Genomic DNA, 23,954 nt, shown 5'->3' on the forward strand with positions numbered 1-23,954 from the left:
TAGGGAAATTTATGGAATGCAGATGAATTAGGTTGTAGGTTGAAGCCATTTAGTTTCTTTTTGAGAGCTCACCATGCCACCTGATTTGGAAAACATTGAAAATGTAACTATGCTTAATTTGTTCTCCCAATTGATTTTTAACCCTTGAAATGTTCCTAGTAAAATTTAAGTCATGTTTGCTGTTTCTCTTAATTAAAAGTGGAATTTTTCCTATATTTAGGCAAACAACTTTTGCACCAATGATAGCTGAAATTTATTGCTAATTTTTAAGAGAAACTTACTTCTTCTATTGTCAAGTTGTATGTATGATTACTTTCCTCCATTTAAAATTTATTTTGAGAGAAAAATTGGAGGGATATACTTTGAATATATATATTTATTTTGATTATATCTAATAAAGATGGGACAACATTATTTATCATATTGTTTAGGTCTTATATTTATTTTCTTCTTTCGGTTCAGTCTTTTTAAGTCTTATTAAAAATGTTCACATCGTGGTCTTTTTTACATTTACATCCCGCTATGCACATTGTAATATTTTCTAATAATTTTACTACCTATATAATTGTATCATTGTAACTCACTGCCCATGAGATTTTTTGAATAATAATAAAATCATAAAATTTGTTTACAAGTTTATTTATTTATTTTAGAAGAAAGTAAATTCTACCATAATTAATTCACACAACTATGAGATTTTATGATAAGACGTCAAATATAATACTATCGACATTTATGAGTTGAACTAAGATTTAAAAGACTATTTATTAGTTTTTTTATTAAGTTTAAGATATGTTCCATTGTTTTTGCTAAAAAAGAAAAAATATAAATATATGGATGTAGTAATATTGAGTCAACAATGCAAAATGAGAACGTTTATCAAGGGTAAGAGAATTTATTAAGGGATGTACTATTTATACAAAATTTAATTTCGGCTCAAAAGTACCTCTAAAAAAAGACCAAGTTGGCTGAGAGGACAGAAAAAAAAATGACCAAGTCATTTATAGGTTATTATAGATTTGAAGAAAGAAAAAAAAAAACAGCACTGCCACTTGTTCATATAGGAGTAACCTTTGGTATATCCAACATCTAAACACCTTTCTTTGATTAGTATCTAGTTAATTTGTCTGGTCCCCATTTCACATTAACCATGAACCTCTAATACATCCACCCCAAGAAGAAAAACAACATTTTTGCCTCATACCCTTTTGTTGGTGACAATTTGGTTACTTTTTCCTTTTGTCACCTTCTTGTTTCCTCTCCATTTGTAGAATATTGATCATATCCAAAAGTGGATGAGGACACATTGAAGAAGGAAAAACACAGAGAATTAATGTGTTACATGATCAAACCATCATCTATTATTCTCTTGTAAAGGTTTCTGTTACTTGATTCACAAGTTACACAAGAAACCAATCAAAAGGAGACAAAAATAACAGTGTTAGTTATTGTTCATAAAAAAAATCTGCAAAAATGAATGACTTATTCTCAAGCTCCTTTAAGAAATACAGTGACTTGAAAGAGCAAGCCTACATTGATGATGTAGAAGCAGGAAAAGAAAGTATCAACCTTGATAAATTCTTTGAAGATGTTGAGAATGTGAAAGAAGACATGAGGCTAGTTGAGAAGCTTTATAGAAAATTGCAAGAGTCTAATGAAGAAAGCAAAATTGTCCATAATGCTAAAACAATGAAAGATCTTAGAGCAAGAATGGATAAAGATGTTGAACAGGTTCTTAAAAGAGTTAAAATCATAAAAGGTAAGCTAGAAGCATTAGAACGTTCCAATGCAGCCAATAGAAACCTTCCAGGTTGTGGTCCAGGTTCATCAGCTGATAGAACAAGAACTTCAGTGGTTAGTGGCTTGGGAAAGAAACTCAAAGACATGATGGATGATTTTCAAGGTTTAAGAGCTAGAATGCAACAAGAGTATAAAGAAACAATTGAAAGAAGGTATTTTACAATAACAGGCGAGAAAGCTGATGAAGATACTATTGAGAATTTGATATCAAGTGGTGAAAGTGAAACTTTTATGCAAAGGGCTATTCAAGAACAAGGGAGGGGTCAAATTATGGACACTATTTCTGAGATACAAGAAAGACATGATGCTGTTAAGGAAATAGAGAAGAATTTGATTGAGTTGCATCAAGTTTTTTTGGATATGGCAGCACTTGTTGAGTCACAAGGACAACAATTGAACAACATAGAGAGTCATGTTGCACATGCTAGTTCTTTTGTTAGAAGAGGAACAGAACAACTTCATGAGGCAAGAGAGCATCAAAAGGATTCAAGGAAATGGACTTGTTATGCAATACTTCTTGGTATTGTTCTCGTTATTGTGATTCTGTTTCCATTTTTGATGTCAATTCTACCTCACTTGATACTTTAGAAAGAAAAAAAGGGTCAAGTTCATCATTGAAGAAAGAATATTAAAAAGAGTTTTTGTTCAAGAAGCTATAGAATCCATATATAGAACCATGTTATTCTGACTTTTTGTTTTTGTTTTTGGATTTCCATGGAACTGTAATAGCAAGAGAGAACAAGTTCAAACATGACAATGACAACATTGTAATAGCAAGTTGACACAAGATTTCTGTAATCTTGATCAGCTTTTATTTTCTTTTTCTTTTCTCTTTTTTTATTGTTCATGCATGTTTACTGACAATGGTAGAATAACTTTGATATGCAATATCTTAAAAGATGAGACTCCAAGAAAATCAAACTACGCTGATAAATAAATGAATATGACACATTTTTAATACGGCTTATATTAAATGAATGTCATAGACAGTTTTGTATCTATAACATAGTTACAAATAAAAATTAGTATCACTGTATATTGTGAAAATTTTGCATTTCTCATCATTTATCTTAATTTATTTTTCAATTTAATCCTTTTAATTTTATTTTTATCAACTTAGTCATTTATATTTATAAATGTTACACCCTTGAATCAAAACTTCACTTGTAACTATTAATAGGATATGTAGCATGTCATATGGAACATGTGTTTGAAAATATCAATTTCTACGGTAGAAAGATACATCCAAACAAAAGCTACAACTAGTAGTTTACTCATCACCCACACATTTACTGTCTCACATCATGTTATCGAACATGCTATTAAGCTATATCTAATGTTTTGGTATGACGTTAGTGATCTAACCGAAATCAAATCAACTCGAAATTTTGATAAAATCTAAACATTATGTATAATTGTATTGTATATTATTAAATTAAAACATTTTGAAAGCCATAAAACTAAAATAATAACTAGGTGACGACAACTTTAAATGTTTGTGCATCGTTATAAAAATTGTTGGAAATTAAAGTTATGACAACATAACAAATTGACATAACACTCTATACAATCAATCTTGTTATGTTGCCGATTGGTCGAAACATATATAAACAAAATAAATTTCATACAAATAGTAGAGAGATTATCCAAAATAAGAGAAGAAAATTAGAGCATAATATTGTGACTGATTGCACACGACACAAAGCAAATGATAGGTAGATCAATACATCTTAGAACAGTGTTCCTAAAAAAAAGAATAGTGAATATAGTGGTGGTGAAACAACGATCTACAAGACACAGAGCAAAGTGGTACATAGATAGAACGATACATCCTAAAAATAGTTATTGTAGTGGCATAACCGAAACAAAGTAGAGACAACCAAAATTAATCATCATTTGTGTACTAGTTCATTTGTGTACTAGTGCACAATTTTTAGTTGTATTGGTATATATGCTTGGCCTAATAATAATTAAGTTGTAATTGTGTTCACAAAAAATAATTAAGTCAAAATTGTGTCACATCTGAACGAATTGAAACATCTCAAAGCCTAACCTTGCACCTCGTCTTTGTAAAACCTAGTAATGTATCAAACCAATCATTGCATGGCCAATGAGTTAGAGGGTTTGGTAATTTCCACACTAAATTCATGATGACAACTATTATAGATTGAGTCACAAGTTGGAAATGATGAAGCTAGCTCATTAATTAAAGAAAAGACAAACAAGTACAAAGTCTAGTTTAAGTAAAAAGTTCAGCCATGACAAAAAAGTACAAAGAAACTTAACCAAACAACATTAGCAAGAAATTCTCAGATAGCTCATAGTCTCATACCTCATCCTTGCAACAAAGTAAAAAATCATTCATGATCAACCACACACACACACAAAAATTTGTAGTACTAATTTGTAATATTCTGCTTAAATACAAACTGTCACCAAATATTAACCCAAAAAAATAGCCAATTTTAAAATAAAATAAAAAAATGAAAGAAACCAGGAAAAACACAAACAAGTGTATTTACAAACATACCCTCACTCAATCATGTACCAGCTAGCACTGCTGTTCTGTCAACTCATCAGCAGCTTGCAATCCAATCCATTCCACCATTTTGGTTTTCCCCTCAAAATCTTGTGACATGACAAAATGGTGAATTATATTTATTGAAAGAAGCATAGAGAAGTTAGAAAGCAAAGGGAGAAGAACCTGATCTTCCATATAGCAACCATGTTGAGAGTCCTCATTAAGAAGACAATGGCAGACTCAGAGTTGAGCAAAGTTATGTCACATACATACATTCCTCTCTGGTGCTAGTTTGTGTTTGCAAAGCTTAACCTCAATGAATGATATTGACATTGTTGTTAATTACTTGTTACACAATACTGTGAGTGAGGATTAATGGAGAAGAGTATGGGACACGCGCATAGAGAAAGAACAGAACAGAACAAAGAAAGAAAGAAAGATAGATAGATCACTGATCACATCATGTGTATCAAAAACAAAATGGATCTAACATAATAACATAAGGCATTAATGAAGAAGGAGAAGAAGAAGAAAAAGAAAGGGTGGTTAGTTACATTACATAATAAAGACCCAACAGAAGAAAACGTTTAAAAATGCAAACTTTTTGTCAGAGAAACACAGTAATAAGGATTGGCCATTCTGGGTTTTCTCTAATCAACAAATTTAATTAATGATGTTTTTCTTTTTGTCATTTTTGCAGCATGGAATGAAAAAAGAGGGAGAGACAAAGGAAAGAAAGAAATGAATGATGAAGAAGGCATGAAATGAAATGAAAGCATAATTATGAATTGAAATAATGATGAGTAGTAGTTAGATGTTAGATACTGCTGCTAAATGGAATGCAATAACAATAACAATAACAAGAGAGAGAGAGAGAGAAGAGAGAAGAGAACGGTTGCGTGTGGCCGACTTGATATTATTATTGCTGCTTACGGCATCGACGTGTAGCAGTTGAAAAAGCTAGCTACCATTTCCTTCATCTTCTCTTTTCTCTTTTCTCTTTTCTCTTTTTTTAATTATTAATCTCATCTCTCTTTCCCACACCAATTCCTCTTTCAAACATAATTCAAATTCACTTTCACTCCTTTCTATTTTTATATTCATTACATTCATTCTTACCAAAGTTTAAATAGTGGTTGTGTTTGCCTTTGATGTTGCATTCTAAATTTTGCAATTTTTATTATTATAGATGTGGCCGTGTAAATTAACTTTAATATTGTATAAATGTTTTTTAAATTATTACTACCGTATGATATATAATTTTGATTGAAACATGAGAAGAGATCGTAATTAGAAAATTAAGAGAATAAGATAATGTTTGGATACAATTTAAAAATGTGTTTTTTAACTACTTAAAAATCAAAATTTTCATAACGGGGTTTCGTTGCAGGCATTGCGGGCCTTTCTGTGATTTTTCCTCACGACTTTAAAACGGAAAAAAAATAGTATAGATCACTATAATAACTTTTTTGGCCGTGGTAGTTTTCCCGATCCGAAACTGTTTTGTAAAACCTTAATTATTATCTTTTTGGATTTAAATTATATTCATTCATATATATATGATTCTAAAAAAAGTAGTTATGAGAAGTGATCTTAGAACATTTGTTTAGGAATATAAAATTAGAGGTTTTACATTAATAAAATATATTTTAAACTTTAAAAAATTAAAGACACAATTTTGAATATATTTTTAATTCAATTGTTTTATAAAAATCATACATTACGTGTTATGGAGACACTTGTTAATAATTATTACAAAAACATAAGGAAACTTTATGTGAAAAAGGTCGATATAAAATTAGTGTTGACAATAAAATCCACACCCGCCAATACACATTCAAACTTGCTTGATTTAGACAAAGAAAATCTGTTTTAATTGAATGCGGATGTAAATTTTTCTCGAAATTTAAATTCGGCGGCGGAGACGGATTTGGGCAGTGATATTCACTCAACACCCGCATTCAAACTCGCGCCCACAACTAATATTGTTGCAATTTTTAGAAATTTACATACATACATATACATATTAAATATACTTAATATTTTTTTAAATATTAAAAATTATAATTTTATCTCTATAAAAAATATTTTTTAATTTAGTTATTATTTAATTATATTAATTATAATATATATGATTTTTAAATTTATAATCTTATTTATATGAGTGAGTGCAGGTACGGGAAAATTCGAACTCCGTTACGGACAAAGATAAAGACTTAAATTTTACATTCACTATGAAACGGATGATAGTGCGGGTTTTCTCTGATTACCCAGAAAAAGTGTATACATTATTTTCAACATTTATTTCCACATTTCGTATATTAACAAATGCTTTGAGACAATAGTTAGGATATATCTTTTTATAATTAATTTCTTAATAAATACACCAATAACACTTATCAAAACCTAAATTCACCATTGTAGTCACTTTAGGTTTCATGACTTGTTTTTATTATTATTATTAATATTATTATTATTATTATTATTATTATTATTATTATTATTATTATCTTTTTCTTTTTAATAATTTGATCCTTACACTTTTGTTCATTAATGAAAAAAGTGACAAAAATCTATAAAGCTAGTAAGCTAATGCCACATATACATTGAACGACATAAATATTGTCGTTATTATAAAAAATAATTACAAAAATTAGAAAAATTAATATACTCGTTTAACATTATAAAGTAAAAAGTTTAATAAATATATACTAGCAATATTACGTCGTTATCTGTAATGGATCATATTTAGGATATCATAGTCTAAATTTAATTAAGAAATGAACCACCTCGAATTTAACCGATTTGATCAATAATGATACATAAGCTTCTAGGAATTAGGGTGTACTCCTTTCTTCGAAGGAGTATGAAGTTGTCATCTATAGTGACTCACATGGATCTTCAATCATAATAATTAGATGGTTGATAAGAAAATTCAATAACGATATACCACAACAACTCACCAATGTCTGCATTTTGAGCCACTTGATGGCGGTCCAGCCACGATTACAACCACAAGATGGTGATCATATTATGGTTTGAAGCACATGTGTCCCACATAAGAGAGTGGTCTGAAAGTGATGAATGATTTTTCTGACGAACATAACGAAAAACTTTTAGAAACTCTAAAAGAATCTAATATATAATAAGGACACTTGAGATCATAACTGAAATTCTAACCTTAAAAAAACCTCTTATTATTTGACAAAAACTTATTTGATTATCGGAGTGTATGCATGTGCATCACCTCTGACGAGAAGTTAGGAACAACTATCGTCATATTTTTCAACATTCACATCATATTCTATCCAAGAGCCATAAATTTCAGTATGATATATAAAATAAGAAAATACAGTGTTATCATGTTATATTACACATTTTAAAATATCCTTAAAAATATGAGACAATTTGGTGGTTAAATTTTATCTAACTTTTAGGAATATAAACTTTTTCCTTAGTATATTATAAAAATATGACTTAATTTTCTTGAGATGATTAAAAATATGAGTTTTAGTATGTCTCAACATAATTGTTGATGAAATATAAAATTACATTTGCACTTTATTTTTGCTAAAAAAATAAATAAACAATTTAAGGGAATACTAGATCTAGTACAAACGAAACACAATATCTTATTTTCTCTTAACATTTTTTTAAATATTAATCACTCATATCGCATTGCTTGTGGAATAAAAAGTTTCTTCGCTACCTTAATTTTTATTTATATAGAAAAAGTATATCAATAAGAAATACATTAAGATTCATAAAATAAAAAAACGAAATATATAGATATATTATGGATCTGTCAAAAAGACAAAAAAGTAATAATATTATTGAGATTGTGATTTTCATTTCAAAAAAGAAAAAACCCCATAGGAATTAGGATCTACTTCCTTCCCTTCAACACCCATACAACCTCGCCGCCGTCCAACCTCCCACACCCAACCCTCACCACCGTCTAACCGCAAACCGCCACTCGCTGCGTTAGGGTTCTTTCAACTTCTCTGCCCTCAGCCTCACTTTATGACTACCTCCATGGCAGCGTGATTCTGAAATTCCATTCAAATTGTGGGATTAATTGAAGGGGTTAGGGTTTTTACTTCTTCTGAAATCAATCAATTTATCAAAATGTCAATTTCACAAGAACTATATCCATCAGAAGACGACCTAGTTTACGAAGAAGAGTTACTTCGTAACCCTTTCAGTCTCAAACTATGGTGGCGTTACCTTATCGCTCGTTCAGATTCACCTTTCAAGAAACGCTTCGTCATCTACGAACGTGCCCTAAAAGCTCTTCCTGGAAGCTACAAGCTTTGGTACGCTTACCTCCGTGAACGTCTCGAAATCGTTCGTAGCCTCCCTGTTACTCACTCTCAATACGAAACCCTAAACAACACATTCGAACGTGCCCTTGTTACTATGCACAAAATGCCTCGTATTTGGATCATGTATCTCCAAACCCTGACTCATCAGAAGCTCGTTACTCGAACGCGAAGGACGTTCGATAGAGCACTCTGTGCACTTCCTGTTACTCAGCATGATCGAATTTGGGAACATTATCTATTTTTTGTTAGTCAGAAGGGTATCCCAATTGAAACCTCTCTTAGGGTTTATCGCAGGTATTTGCAATATGACCCTTCTCATATTGAGGATTTTATCGAGTTTTTAATTAATTCAAGTCTTTGGCAAGAGTCTGCTGAGAGGTTAGCTTCTGTTTTGAATGACGATAAATTTTATTCAATAAAGGGAAAAACAAAGCATAGGCTTTGGTTGGAGTTATGTGATTTGTTGACTAGGCATGCCAATGATGTGTCTGGGTTGAATGTGGATGCTATTATTAGGGGTGGGATAAGGAAGTTTTCTGATGAGGTTGGTCGGTTGTGGACTTCACTTGCTGAGTATTACATTAGGAGGGGTTTGCATGAGAAGGCTAGGGATGTGTTTGAGGAGGGTATGTCTACTGTTATTACTGTAAGAGATTTCAGTGTCATATTTGATTCGTACTCGCAATTTGAAGAGAGCATGCTTGCTTATAAGATGGAGGATATGGGTTTGAGTGATGAAGAAGATGAACAAAATGAAGATGGGGTGAAGGACGAGGACGATGAAGAAGATGATGATATTCGTTTTAAGTATGAGGACTTTGAGAAGAAGATTCTACTAGGATTTTGGCTGAATGATAAAAATGACATTGACTTGAGATTGGCTCGGTTTGACTACCTCATGGAGAGGAGACCTGAATTGGCTAATAGTGTGCTTTTGCGTCAAAATCCTCATAATGTGGAACAGTGGCACAGGAGGGTGAAGCTTTTTGAGGGTAATCCCACTAAGCAGATACTCACTTACACAGAGGCTGTGAGGACTGTTGATCCCATGAAGGCGGTGGGAAAACCTCACACGTTATGGGTGGCTTTTGCCAAGCTTTACGAGCAGCACAAAGATCTTGCCAATGCTCGCGTCATTTTTGACAAGGCAGTGCAGGTGAACTACAAAACTGTGGATAATCTTGCTAGTGTCTGGTGTGAGTGGGCCGAGTTAGAGTTGAAACATAAGAATTTCAAAGGAGCACTCGAGCTTATGAGGCGGGCTACGGCAGAGCCATCAGTTGAGGTCAAACGAAAAGGTATTCTTAGTTTGACTTGTTTCCCATTTTATTTTTCATAATAAGCTGTACTTTTTTTTTTTTGTGTGTTTGCTGGGGGGAGTTAACTAACTATTGCATTTTATATTCTGCGTTACTTTCAGTGGCTGCTGATGGGAATCAACCGGTTCAGATGAAGCTGCATAAATCTTTGAGATTATGGACCTTTTATGTTGATTTGGAGGAAAGTCTAGGTAATTTGGAGTCTACCCGGGCAGTTTATGAACGGATTTTGGATTTACGAATAGCCACGCCACAAGTAATAATCAATTATGCATACTTTTTGGAGGTATGAAGCAACATTCACATATTGTTAATTGATTTTAGTACAATATCTCTTTTGGATTTTACTTTTGCTGGGTTTCGCTCATCCACATATTGTTAATTGATTTTGATTTATGTAGGAACACAAATACTTTGAAGATGCTTTTAAGGTTTATGAAAGAGGAGTTAAGATATTTAAGTACCCACATGTTAAAGACATCTGGGTCACATACCTGTCTAAATTTGTGAAGAGATATGGAAAGACAAAGTTGGAGAGAGCAAGAGAGCTGTTTGAGAATGCAGTTGAAACGGTATGTACTTTTCTTTCTGGATTACTTGTGTGTAAGATATAGACACATCTTTTTTATTCCTGTAATATTTTTCAAATGACCAACCAGCAATTTTCTGCATTATTATATCTGTAATTTTATCTTTTGTATGGTTGTAGTTTGCACTACTCAATTGAACCTGTAAAACAATTCTTAATTTTACATAAGATGATGATTGGATTGGATGAGTTGATGTAGATTAATGCTGATATGAAGGCTTTTTTATTCTCCTGTTCATAAAATTCAACAGAATATTTTGGATGTGTTAGGCATCATTGAGATAGTTGAATAGATGCCATAATTTTTCCTTCAATTCTGCTGTGTGATTTGAGCTTTAATTCTAGATTGCATTGAAGACCCTTTGAGATTTCATGCCTTTGTTGTTCTTTATAGATCTCTGTTAGATGATCTTTTTCATAACAGGACTGCTTGCTTTGTTTTTTCTTTCATGTTGATGTCAATATTTTTTGGTAGAATATGCTTGCTGTGTTGCTTCCTCTTGAATTGGGACCATGTTTTCTTTCTGGGATCTTATTTTTGTTGATGTGATTAAGTGTTTATATTGAGATGGTGTGTTGTCATTCTGAAGCTGTATGAGGCAAATAAAGGCTATACGGGAAATGCTTATTGCATCTGCGACATGCTGGCCAGCAAAGTTCAATATAGGAACCTCACCCACTAGGATGCCCTTTTACCCAATCCATAACTCTGTACATCTTACCCTGTATAACACCTAAAAAAGGAATTAAGAAACTGAGCTTGAGAATATTGATCATAAAGTACTGACAAAATACCACTCTAAAGTAATGAACAATTAAACTGCTACCTTTAATATCAAGTTATTATAATTTATAACACAGTATACTAATATCCTTGGAGATTCATAATCTCCTTCCTTGTGGTTTGACACAATAAAGATGATTTTTAATTGTTGGGTTTTTTTATTCAAAGCTTGCACTTGCATATTAATTACTGGACTGTGCAGAGGTTCTTCAAAAGTTTGTTTACTTTCAGGTCTGGCCTGTAGTTTCCATAGAGTTTAGGTTCAATTCAGCATATACAAGCAGTTTGGTTCTTTCGCTTTAGAAATGGTTTGGTTCTTTAGTTTTAGAAACGCTTGGGTTTGGAAATATACGAACCCAGTGAAGACAGTTCAGTTGGGTTCAGGATAAAACACAAACAGTTCATTTCAGTTTGGTTTTCCTTTTCTTTTTGAACCATAACAGCCCTTTCATTGGCTGTGGAATAACCTGCCTCTGTCAGTGACCATAATAGTGAAAACCCATGCAGCCTAACCACTTCACTGATGAATAAACGTGCAACTTCTTTGACTGGGAAGGTATTAGCCAAAGCTATAAATATCCACATAATTTGGATAGCAATTGTCTCTCTACAATCACCAACGTATTGTCCTCTTCTGCTTTTGGTAATTCCAGAGTGTAATATAAAATATATCTTTACATTCTCTGCACAATTATAAGCAAGTTAGAGGCATCAAAGTCAGAAGTAATATCGTTTCACATTGGTTAACCTTTGCTATGTCTGGGAAATAAGTGCTGTACCTATTTTTGTATTCAATAAAGTAGTAAGTATTTTGGTATGGCTATTTGCAAAATGTAATGAACTAGATATCAAGCAATTATACGGCAATGAACTTGTAATGCAATAAAAAAGCATCTAGTTTGTCGTAACTATTATTTTCCTTAGGTCATTGTTGTATATGATGATGTTCAACCGTCTGATAATGTGTTTGCTTGTGTCTTGTAACACTTGAATTTGGATGCTAATAATGTATTATAATGCTAATACCCTTGTTCTTTGGGTCATACTTGCCAAAACAGGCTCCTGCTGATCAAGTGAAACCTCTCTATCTGCAATATGCTAAGCTGGAGGAGGACTATGGACTAGCAAAGCGAGCTATGAAGGTTTATGATCAAGCAACCAAAGCTGTGCCCAACAATGAGAAGTTAAGCATGTATGAAATATATATTGCTCGTGCAGCTGAGATATTCGGTGTACCCAAAACACGTGAGATCTATGAGCAGGCAATTGAATCTGGTCTTCCAGATAAGGATGTCAAAACTATGTGTTTGAAGTATGCTGAGCTGGAAAGAAGCTTGGGAGAAATTGAACGTGCTCGTGGAATATATGTATTTGCGTCTAAGTTTGCTGATCCACGGTCTGATCCAGACTTTTGGAATAAGTGGCACGAATTTGAAGTTCAGCATGGAAATGAGGACACCTTTAGGGAAATGCTTCGAATTAAACGAAGTGTCTCTGCAAGCTACAGCCAGGTTAATTTAATTTTCAATTTTCACTTCCTGAGGCTTATCCTTGTTTTATTTTGCATTTATTCTGATCTTAGTTTTATTGTTTTTACAGACACATTTTATACTGCCGGAATATCTGATGCAGAAGGATCAAACTGTGAATCTTGATGAAGCCAAAGAGAAATTAAAAGAGGCTGGGATCGCTGAGGACGAAATGGCTGCTTTAGAAAGGCAATTAGCCCCAGCAGCTGACAAATCGGTGACAAAAGAAAGAAAAGTTGGGTTTGTGAGTGCTGGAGTTGAATCACAATCCGATGGAGGGATAAAAACTAATACAAATAATGAAGAAATTGAGTTACCAGAAGAAAATGACTCTGATGATGATGATATTGAGATTGCACAAAAAGATGTTCCTTCTGCTGTTTTTGGTGGTTTGATTAGAAAGAGAGACGAGATTGAAAATAATGGAGAAGTAGATGGTGGTGCAAAAGAAAAAGACAATGAAAATCGGCTCGGTGCCCTTGAGAGAATTAAGAAGCTGAAACGAAATTAAATGTTGAGTCATAGTATTCCAGTTAGAATTTTTTATAGCATGAAATCAAATTTTGATGATTTGTATTGTGTACCATCAATCTAACCAGAGTTGGTTTTACTGTATTTTAACCTGTACATCTTACAGTAAATTGTACTAGTTCCTAAGTTGCACGTCTATTCCTTTCGCTCGTCAGCTTCGTGCCATGATGTTGCAGCAAAATATTTGTGCGTCGAGAGGAGTTTTCTAGTATGTTGATGTTGTGAGAAAACAAGCACAGAAGATATGTTAGATTTGGTAGTTATTACATAAAAGACATGCGCAAACATGTTAAGGTTCTACGGAATGAAAGTTGTCCGCTCTGTTATTCATTTTTCTGCATTTGGAAAATCATATCGTATTGTTTGAGAATTATGAACAGCCTGAGTTGAACTGGTGCTTAATTTTATTACTTAAACAAATCTTGAGAACTTATTATATTCCACTCGTAAAAATTCAATGATGTTGGATTCTTCATGTCTTATCTGGGGAGGATGAAGTATTCTTTAAGAATCTGACCTATCTGACCTCATAGGTGATACAAAGTTCAAATGGGATTTGTGTGTGTGGAACAATGCTTATGCTTGCTGTGAATATAAAACGAACTATATTTTTTGTGAACCTAATTGAGTAAAAAACATTTGAACTGAATATCCCATGATTTACAACACTCACACGTCACAACACACTAACTACGTGCATTAGACCCTATCTGAAACCAATAAAGTCCCCAAGAATTTGAGTGACTGTGTATGTTACTTTACTAAATACATGCTGGAACTTGATTCACGTTTATCACACGTGGATCAGAGGACAAAAAACATGACTATGACTATAATTCTACCTTAACTAACATGCACAAAAAAATAAAATACTACTACCAACATATAATATGATGTAAATACCCTAACTAATTACTCACTAGTCCAATATATACTGTTAAAAAATTTACACATGTTGGTATCACGGTTAATCATGGGCATGCATGTAGTGATGATTTAATGATTCTTGTCTTTGCAACCTCATTTGGTGGTTGAACTTGCGTATGAACGCTTCGACGCGTTTATTCAACTCGTCTTGACTCAGCGACGGTTCTTTTCTCAGCTTCCATGTCTTGTTCAAGTTGAATTCGCTGATGCTAACGCTGGAATCTTCCGTTTCATGCGGGCTCGCGTCGTAACGGTTATGCCACGTGTCACACTTCTTGATGTGTCTGCTCAACGGTATGGACCGACCCTCCGTTATCGTTTTCCACGTGTTCTCCAACGTCTCGTGCCGTTTTTGCTTGGCCACCCTCAACGCCTTCCCACCTACAACAAAGTAAACGTCATGACTGTACTCGCCGTTTCTTCCCTTATTTTCTCAGTTTTTTATTAAAATAATCCTGGTGCATTTACTTTCATCATTTAAAGTTAAATACTGATTTAGAAATAAAATTACAGTGCATGAAAAAGAAAGTCTTATTTGTTTATATAAGTAATTGTTATTTTATAAAAAGTAAAGGAAAATATTAGATATATACCTTCAGGATTGGATTTAAGAGGTTTCCGGTGAGTGAACCTAGTAGAAGGGAGAGGTTTATGAATTTGTGGAGTTTGTTGTAGTATAGGCGTGGGTGAATCCGTAGGGAGGAGGTTGTTGACGAGAAGAAGAGGGGGAGGAGTGAGTTGGGATTGGGATTGGGATTGGTGGAACCTGGAGGAAGCGAGGATGGAGATGATGATGGCGTTGACGGTAACGAAGAGGTATGGAGGAGTGAAGCACAAGAGGAAGAAGTTCCATATGAGATGGAGATGTGTGGTAACCAATGGAATTAGAGATGCTTTCAATCCTAACGCCGTTAAAATAACGGCAGTGGAAAAGAGGACAACTTTTAGAGATAGCATTGTTGTTGTTTATGATAAGAGCTTTGAGTTTGATGTGTTGAAGTTGCAAATTGCAATGGAGAATTCAAGTTGGGATCCTAACTGAATTTATAGAGAGGGACACGAGTCTTATTCAATTTGACCCGTTGGATTATACGTGTGGACTAGATACGCCTTTTCAGGTTGGACCCACCCTTCTTACTTCTCATCACTCATCCCTGTGCCCAAGTCGTCACTAGTTACCAACCATTTTTATTTTTTCTTTTAAATAAATTTCACTACGGAATACATAATGTTTTTGATAAAATAAATTTTTTATTTTTCATTGATGCTTGAAGTCACTGTTTTAGTGATTTTATCGTGGAAACCGATCATAGAGTGGAAGAGTTACAATGTCTATTTTTTTCATTAACAAAAGTTTTTAGAATATATATATATAATCATCGATATTTGGTGATTATAGATATTTTTATATATCTAAAACACTTCAAAATTATATTACCCTCCTGTTTTTTATATAAGAATTTTTTTGGAGAAAATTTTGGTATATAAAATAATGTTATAAATTTTAAGATGTATTTATTGTTTAAATATCTTTTTATATTCTTTTATTTTTATTACAAATGTAATGAGTATTGACATAAGTAGGTGTGAAAATATTTAATGTCAAAATTATTTTAGTAAAAAACTTTTAAAACGTTCAATGAATTTTTTTAGCCTTAGTGATTTTTGTTTTTTCTTCTTATATATAGGATCTTTGACGAGTGTGGAATGTGGGCTACTAGCACGGGTGAAGCTACCCTTTCCAATGAGGTATTTCCAACTACCCAAAAAATATATATTTTTGAGAAGTATAGTTTCATGTTTAGCTACGTTAAATAAGTTTATTAGTAAAAAATTAGAAGAAACAAAAACGACAAAAAATTGTCGATTTATTGATAAATTTATTCATACTATTTTGACAATTTTAATCTCTATTATAGCTATAAATAAAATATATTTAATAATAAAATTGTCAAAACACGACCACCGACCATTAGTGTTGAAATTTCTATATCATTGTATATTGAGAAGAAAGATAATACACGATGGTAGAGCCCTTTGTAACTGATCAAAAGTCCAACACGTCTAATTTAATGTAATAAGTAGTTCATTGAATATGGAAAAACGATTTTTTCTTTTGCGATGAGTTATACATAATTTTTTTTGACAAATAATTATATTTAAAATGTGTCTAATATTAATTAATATAAACACTATGCTAGAAATTTAACTTCAAGAATCTATTTTGTGATACATTTTCAAAGGACTAAGAATGCATCAATATTTAGGACACGTAAAAAAGTGTAGGACAAATAGAGATCAAGGAAAGAAATTATAATTAGGATATGCATGTGGAAACCTAATTAATTGTAGAAAAAACTAGAAGAGATATAGCTATATCTAATATAAACATTTTAATTTAATTAATTTGATTATTGTTTAGGAATATTGAAAAATGGAAAATCGTTATTCAAAATTGAAATAGAAAAAGAAGACTATTAAAAGGCAAACATTTCAAAAATAAACTAAAAGGTAGCACCAAAAAGAAAAACTCAATGATCTTTTAATTTTAAGCTAGGCATATAACGGTGTGTGTGGTTCAGGGTTTCTCGTCTCACGTGGTTTAAGTATTTTCAAATATATTAATTTTAGAATTTTTAAATATACTTTTTATAAATAATTTTTATCAAAACAAATTATTTTTTGAGATATATGTTTATAAAATAATTTAGAAAGTCCTGTGAGAAGATACTTTTGAACATATTTATATTTGGTTTACTCATATAAATAAAATATTTATATAATTTAAAACAAAAGACATAAAATTGAGTCCCCTATATAATTTTACATGCAAAAAGAAGTCAGTAGGAGGGATGTTGACTTAATTATGGTGAGGCAACGAACAACAAGGTTTGGACATGTGGATATATTAGTTATAGTTATAAAATATATGTTTGTTATTCATAGCAAACATATTCATATACTAGGAACTATCTTAGTCAAGTATGGTCGATCTGGGTGACATGTGGACCATCTTTAACATCATAGAAAAGACAAAGAAAGAAAAGGAAATTAAAAAGAGATTTTATAGTATGATTGTTTTAGTCTATATACATACTAAGAAAGAGAGATATATGTTTCTTCAGGTTTAAAATAATTGATTTATTTATAATTTTTTTTAGATAATTGATTTTTTTTAATTTCTAATGTATTTTATGTCAATTGTATTTTTTAATTAATATTATTTGTGTTATTTTTTTAATATAATATCTTTTATCATATATTTATGAAATTAATAATACGTCAATACATAATAAAAATATTTTGGTAAAAAAATAGTATTTTTTTTTCTTTTTTTTACACATTTATTAATATATATAAAATAATTAAATGATTCAATTATTTTAAAACGAATGAAGTATTATAATATTTAAAATACATGAATTCCAAATTTCAACATAGAGAATAAAAATAATATATACTGATGGCAAAGTTACCTTAATTTCTTCCAAGTGTCAAGTTTTTTATAAATTTATATGATAATAAAGTAGCATTCGAATATATTTTAAGGAGTCAAATTTATTTATAATTAAATTTATAATATTTAATCATATTTTTTTCTTTATATAAACAATTAAATTATTTGTAAGAAATCGATCTTTAATTTTGTATTTGAATCATATTTTAACAATTCTTATTACTAAAATACTCTATTTATAATTGTAGTAGAGATCGAAAGTATCAAAATAATATATATAAAGATATCAATCAAGTGATAATTATTTACATTATGTTTCTTCTAATTTTATTATTAATAAATTTAGTTTAGTTAATTAAATATATTTTATGGGATAGCTTAAAATAAAGATAAACTACCATTTTAGTGCTGAAAGTATATGACAATGTCATTTTGACAGTATCATTTTGATTCTTGACTCAGTTAAAATTTAAATTAGTCAACGAATAATCAAAATAGTTATTGCGAAATACATTTTATTAATATAAAAATATTTGAAAGATGTTAGTTACTTTTAAAATAGTTCATAATCATTATAATGACTGATATTTTGATAATTCAAGAATTAAATTGAAATTTTTGCAAAATAAAAAACTAAAATTATAATATTCTATTATTTCAAAAACTAAAAGTTTAGTTTACTGATATAAAATCATATTTACTTATTTCTATAAAAGAAATTCGAGACAGCCAAAGCTATCCACATCATACATGGTATCTTAGTTCTTTCCATATTCTGGTTTTAAAGTTATTTACATTTCTAACTTTGATAAACTTGTTTTTGTGGTTGTCATTTTCTTATAATACCATTTACTATTGATTTTTTTCATTTCCCTTATTTCTTAACAACTAAGAATATTAAAAAATATTATTATATTATTGACAAGTTCATAAAAAAACATTATTAAAAAAATGATAATTAATTGAAAATGAAAATTAAAGATCAATAAAATATTTCTATAAAAACAATACACTTTTTGTGTCACTATTTTAAATAAAAGTTAACTGTTTTTAAAGCATTTAATGCTAGTATTCTCAAAACAACCTTCATTTACTTCATAACATTTAATGTTTATAATTATGTGTTTGACATTAAAAAGATACGATTTAGTAAATTTAACTTATATTTTATTTGAAATTTAAAAAATTAACTGCATTTAACTATTTTACTTAGTATACATAAAAATATTTTTTTTGCTTGTAATAATGACCCGAAGGAATAATTAAAAAGGATCAGACAATGTGTAGTTATACATGTATTTATACATGTACACTTCTAATTTTATTTATTTATTTAACACATCATTTTCTTTTATATTTTTTATTATCATATCATCAATATATCACATTTATGATATCACTCTCTTTATTTCTATCTCTCATATTAGATGTAAAACGATTAATGTCTATTGATAATTTTTCAAAATTTATGTATGAGAAAATAACATTCTAACTGGCTGGTTTGATAATGAGGCCCATATAAAATACAAGTTGTTTTTATTTGGACATTTCAAACCGTAATTTTAGGAGTTTCTGGATGGATTAATATCCACACCACAATTAGAATATTTGGATTAGTTGTCCACTTGAAAAAAGGCACATATCTCACTTCTACCATCATAGTATCTCTTGCTAAGAGATAAAATTGTCGGTTCAATAAAAAACAAAAAGCTACTATAATTTTGACAACTTTCTTAGTTTTATCTATAAAATTGACTTGTCTTGTTGATCTAAAGGACGAAATCGCCTTGCAATTGCATGCAAAAAGTCGACACAAAAGTTGAAGTGTGAATGGAAGAAACTAGCTCTTATGAACTTTAAACAATGCTATATTTGATATTCCAGATATTATAAATGTCATTTCATTTTAATATTTGATATATGAATGATATGGTTTTGTTTAGATATATATTGAAAAAAATGTGATACTTATATATTGATAAATTGATATATCATAAAGGAGCAACTATTTTTATTTATTTGATGATAGAGATTTCTTCTAGTTTAATTCAATATTTGAATTTAAATTCAACCGTAAAAATCCAATAATGTTAAATTTTTTTAGAGATAATTTTGCCGTTAATTGTGATCTAACCAAATCAACGATTAATACTCACTTAATAAAAATATAACCATTCTTACTTCACTAGTATTAAATGGATTAATATTTTGTGTTGTGATTTTTTTAATAAAAGTATTTTAAAAAAATAAACAATTTCGTTACCAATTTACCATGCTAGTTTATAGTATTTAATTTTTGTTCGTTATTATTATAAAGAAGAGATTACAACTTTTCAAGTATTTGGTGGAAAATAGGTGAAGTTTCAACCTTTATATGTCGGCATGCTATATAGTTCTTATATTCTAATATAATATAATCTAATCCATCGACAATAATTTATCTATAGCTAATAATTTATCAATATGTATTTTATATATTCTAAACCTTATTTTACTCACGATTTTTGATGTGACACAATCACATTATTTTTTTAATGTTTTGCTTTCATTCTATTTTGTTTCATTAATATGTAATGTAAAATAAGTTATTTCACTTATTCAATCAAGTACAATTATTTAATAAGTTTAACAACTTCATCTCTAATTAATATATTTAAAAACTTTGATCACTTATCAAATATTTTATTTTAATACCTCATACAAAAAATAACAAAATACTCGATATTTTTAATGTATTGTTTATCACATATAATGTATTGTCTATTGATTTTTAGTCACCCCCTTGCATTTAGTTCGAATCACTTACCAATGTATAAAGACATTATGAAATGCAACAAAGTCACACCCTTTTTAATATACGACACATTCTTAATCTACAAGTGCTTCAGTAACATATTTTTCTTAGTTGCTATTATTGTTGAAAACCATATATAAGAGATGAATATTTTTCTTAAAATATTGAATATGCCTTTCGTAATATTTTTTTATAATTAAAAAAACACATCATAATCAAAACAAAATAAAGATAGAATACTAAAGATATTTATTTAGAAATGAATAACTTATAACCATTTCAGTATAACTTTTAACCATCTCACTTATCAAAATTTCTTATGTCTTAAACATCAATAAATTCTTCTTGCCATAATTTTTGAAAACCCACTCTTTATATTTTTTGACCATGACAAATAATTATTTAGAATTTTTTTTCACATTTTAATTATTCAGATAAAATAATAGTTAAAATAATCAAAATTGTTCCATATCCAAAAGACTAAATATATAATTTATTTGCAGTTATAATATTTACTTGATGTATAAATATAAAGTTCACACCAACTATTGTTCTGTATCAAATTTTCATTTGACTTAACAGTTTTGTGTAAATAACATTTTTGTTATCTAAACAATATTATTACTATTATTATTATTATTTAAGAATTTTGAACTTCAAGAAATTTCTATTTTGCGTAGTGTTTCTTTTATATATACATATATTTGCATATGCTAAGAATTGTTGTAATATTTTAAATACTATTATAAATATTAATTTTAACAAACTACTACTTTTGAATGAATGTTATAGTACACAACATGACACACATTCTCATTTAATACATGTTTTGATTTGCAAAATTATGGAGCTATATCGATGTTAGCAAAACTGTCATTTAAAGGTTAAACATAATTACGGTGAATTTTCCAAATTCACCACCAATCAAAACATACTACGCAATATTAATTCTTCAAAAGTTCACATTTCATTTTTACAACTTAAAGTTTATCGGTAAAATTTTCTTTACTAAAATTTCTTCTTATTAACATACTTAAATTGATTAATTTTTTGAGTCATTATCACAAGTTATTCTACTATGTAGACGTAAAAAATTTAACACACTATTTGACCACAAAAAAAATTATATTTCTTTTAATTATTTTAAAATTACACATTATTTAATTATTATTTTTTCACTTTTTTTTTCTTTTATTTCAAATATTCTGTCTAAATTTTTGTAAAGTTTAATTTAGATTATCTCTCAAGAATTTTACTATTGCTATATTCTCAAAATTGAACTCCAACCTAAAATCTCTAGTTAAGTTTGAAAAGACCCTACTCACCCAAAAAAAAAGGATGTCAAATCTATATATTCATCAAATTAAACAGTTGTATGCATATGGATTATTTAATCACACACCTATACTCCAAAGGATAGAGATAAGAAATTAAAGCATAAGTACTATTCAAACTTAATTTCAAGAAGTCAATAGTCAAGTATGGAAGTATATAAATGGATAAATTGTAGGCCCCATTTTGTTAATTTAACTCTATTAGTTGTGTGGTAGATTAATTGTAGTTGGTAACGTTGTCGTTCAGATCACACACTATACATCAAAGTCATCCATAATATAATACAAAAAACTCTCATTGTAGAGTGTTTGATTTGGTAATTGAACAAAAGTTTTTATTAATTAATTAAGAGATTTTTTTTGGAAGTAAAAGGATAAGGAAGTTTAACGGTAATACCGTTATGGTTGTACACGTTTTCAAGTTAAAAAAAGCAGTCTGTAAACCTTTATTTTTGCTGTTTGCACCGCCCGTTGATCAGGTGAAGCACAAATGTTTGGCTTAGCAGTTAGTACTAAGCACTTTTTGTTTTAGTGATATTTTACTATATTATAAAAATTTAAATTTATTCATTTGACTATTATAAATTTATTTATAAATTTATTGTTTTCGATTTTAACAATTAAAAATTTATATTGTTTTCAATTGCTATATTGTATCAATTTAAATGAATGAATATCATTTTTTAGTAAAAAAAAAAAATTAACACGCTTCTTTATCAAATATAGCTAAATTATGTTTTTTTAACTCAATAATCAAATTAGATTTAGATTGAGAGACATGATAATTTAGTAGTTTGGAGGAAGTTTGAATGATAAAATGGTCATGGTTTCAACTTTTCTCTTTAATAAAATTAACAACTAATTAATTATTAATTTTGGCTATTTTAAAAAAAGTTAACACCTAGATTTTCTGTCTCTTTAAATATACACCATTATCTGTTTTATAAACAAATTTAGACTGTTGCATATGCATAGGTTTTCAACTAGTTATCATAAAAATCGTGGACAAATTATAATAACAATTGGTAAAATTAATCCCATTATTCATCAACATACAATATATGCTGAACTTTTCTTAATTGGTAGTCTCTAAAATGAATTATAAACAAAAAAATAATCAAATTACGTATAATAAAAACAGGTAGCTAATGATGTTTAATCAATACAATTTCTATTAAAAAAATTAAGTCTTTGATCTATGGTGCACAAGCTTTTAATATGGTGAAAATTAAGTCTTTTAATTCTATGGTGCAAAGAGAAGTTATTAACATAGGCCAATTCTATGCTGCACACGTGGTAAGTTTTGCACTATGCACAAACTTGTTTCTACTCTATTATTGGATTAATAAATCCATCATTAAATTAAATGAGATATAATGAAACTTATTGATTCAATAGTAAAAAAATAAATTTATGTATGGTGCAAGACCTTTTTGGTTGTGCACATTAGACAAAATCATTAAGATATATTTCATTTTGAAAAATATATAATTTTGCTGCAAGTATATGTTTTATAAGCAGCTTGAAAATGTTGAAAGTTTTCACAAGTGGCATAGGCTCCAATCATGATAGATATCTGTTGAGGAAATACTAATTACAACATTATATGTACCTTATAATTGTTGATATGTATGTATTTGTAGAAATTTTAATGTCTAATAAATATATAAAAAAGACTCATATTCTATATTGATCAAATTAGATTATGTGTCTACTATTCCATCCCAAAGAAAAAAATTAAGCACAGTAATTTTGCTCCCCTTTGAAATTCTGGGGAACTTTTAGTAATCAGCAGAGTAGCCAAACACAGATGTAATGTAACTATGAGAATCACAAATTGCCTTCTAAAATATATAACTTAAAGTTGCTGCTGAGATTACTATTGCTAGACTTTTATCAAGACTATATTCATGTATGCATGAAACACAAGTTATTGAATCTATTGTTCAATGATTCAAACCATAAACGCATCTGACACTAATCAGAAACAATTTTCATCTTTAAGCAAACTGTCACAAGCTAGATAGTAGATATCAAGTGAGGA

The 23,954-nt window shown here is 29.6% G+C and overlaps 3 protein-coding genes and 1 long non-coding RNA gene across 4 annotated transcripts; 2 read left to right on the top strand and 2 right to left on the bottom strand.

Annotated features, from left to right (window-relative positions):
- The first annotated feature begins 1,306 nt into the window (after positions 1-1,306).
- Positions 1,307-2,482, top strand: LOC101500566 (syntaxin-124-like). The gene has a single exon (XM_004485655.4). The coding sequence runs from the start codon at positions 1,474-1,476 to the stop codon at positions 2,386-2,388; it is 915 nt and encodes a 304-aa protein (XP_004485712.1). The 5' UTR covers positions 1,307-1,473; the 3' UTR covers positions 2,389-2,482.
- A 1,504-nt stretch (positions 2,483-3,986) lies between these two features.
- LOC113787018 (uncharacterized) lies at positions 3,987-5,450 on the bottom strand. Its single transcript, XR_003473213.2, has 2 exons — positions 4,505-5,450; positions 3,987-4,428 (listed from the first exon to the last, which is right to left on the bottom strand). It is a non-coding gene; the product is annotated as an uncharacterized lncRNA (long non-coding RNA).
- A 2,695-nt stretch (positions 5,451-8,145) lies between these two features.
- Positions 8,146-13,524, top strand: LOC101500879 (uncharacterized). The gene is made up of 5 exons (XM_004485656.4): positions 8,146-9,944; positions 10,067-10,251; positions 10,367-10,537; positions 12,397-12,849; positions 12,938-13,524. Exons 1-5 carry the CDS (start codon positions 8,450-8,452, stop codon positions 13,376-13,378), a joined length of 2,745 nt encoding a protein of 914 aa, XP_004485713.1. The 5' UTR covers positions 8,146-8,449; the 3' UTR covers positions 13,379-13,524.
- Positions 13,525-14,022: 498 nt separating this feature from the next.
- LOC101501207 (uncharacterized) lies at positions 14,023-15,336 on the bottom strand. The gene is made up of 2 exons (XM_004485657.4): positions 14,919-15,336; positions 14,023-14,706 (listed from the first exon to the last, which is right to left on the bottom strand). Exons 1-2 carry the CDS (start codon positions 15,280-15,282, stop codon positions 14,366-14,368), a joined length of 705 nt encoding a protein of 234 aa, XP_004485714.1. The 5' UTR covers positions 15,283-15,336; the 3' UTR covers positions 14,023-14,365.
- Between the last annotated feature and the right edge of the window lie 8,618 nt (positions 15,337-23,954).

The sequence above is a fragment of the Cicer arietinum genome, chromosome 1, assembly GCF_000331145.2.
Source record: "Cicer arietinum cultivar CDC Frontier isolate Library 1 chromosome 1, Cicar.CDCFrontier_v2.0, whole genome shotgun sequence".
Lineage (NCBI taxonomy): Eukaryota > Viridiplantae > Streptophyta > Magnoliopsida > Fabales > Fabaceae > Cicer > Cicer arietinum.

Coding starts and splice junctions, on each gene's coding strand:
- LOC101500566 (XM_004485655.4), top strand. CDS start 1,474: ATGAATGACTTATTCTCAAGCTCCTTTAAGAAATACAGTGACTTGAAA.
- LOC101500879 (XM_004485656.4), top strand. CDS start 8,450: ATGTCAATTTCACAAGAACTATATCCATCAGAAGACGACCTAGTTTAC. Junction 9,945..10,066: donor AGTTGAGGTCAAACGAAAAG/GTATTCTTAGTT, acceptor CGTTACTTTCAG/TGGCTGCTGATGGGAATCAA. Junction 10,538..12,396: donor TTGAGAATGCAGTTGAAACG/GTATGTACTTTT, acceptor TTGCCAAAACAG/GCTCCTGCTGATCAAGTGAA.
- LOC101501207 (XM_004485657.4), bottom strand. CDS start 15,282: ATGCTATCTCTAAAAGTTGTCCTCTTTTCCACTGCCGTTATTTTAACG. Junction 14,707..14,918: donor TCTTAAATCCAATCCTGAAG/GTATATATCTAA, acceptor ACTTTGTTGTAG/GTGGGAAGGCGTTGAGGGTG.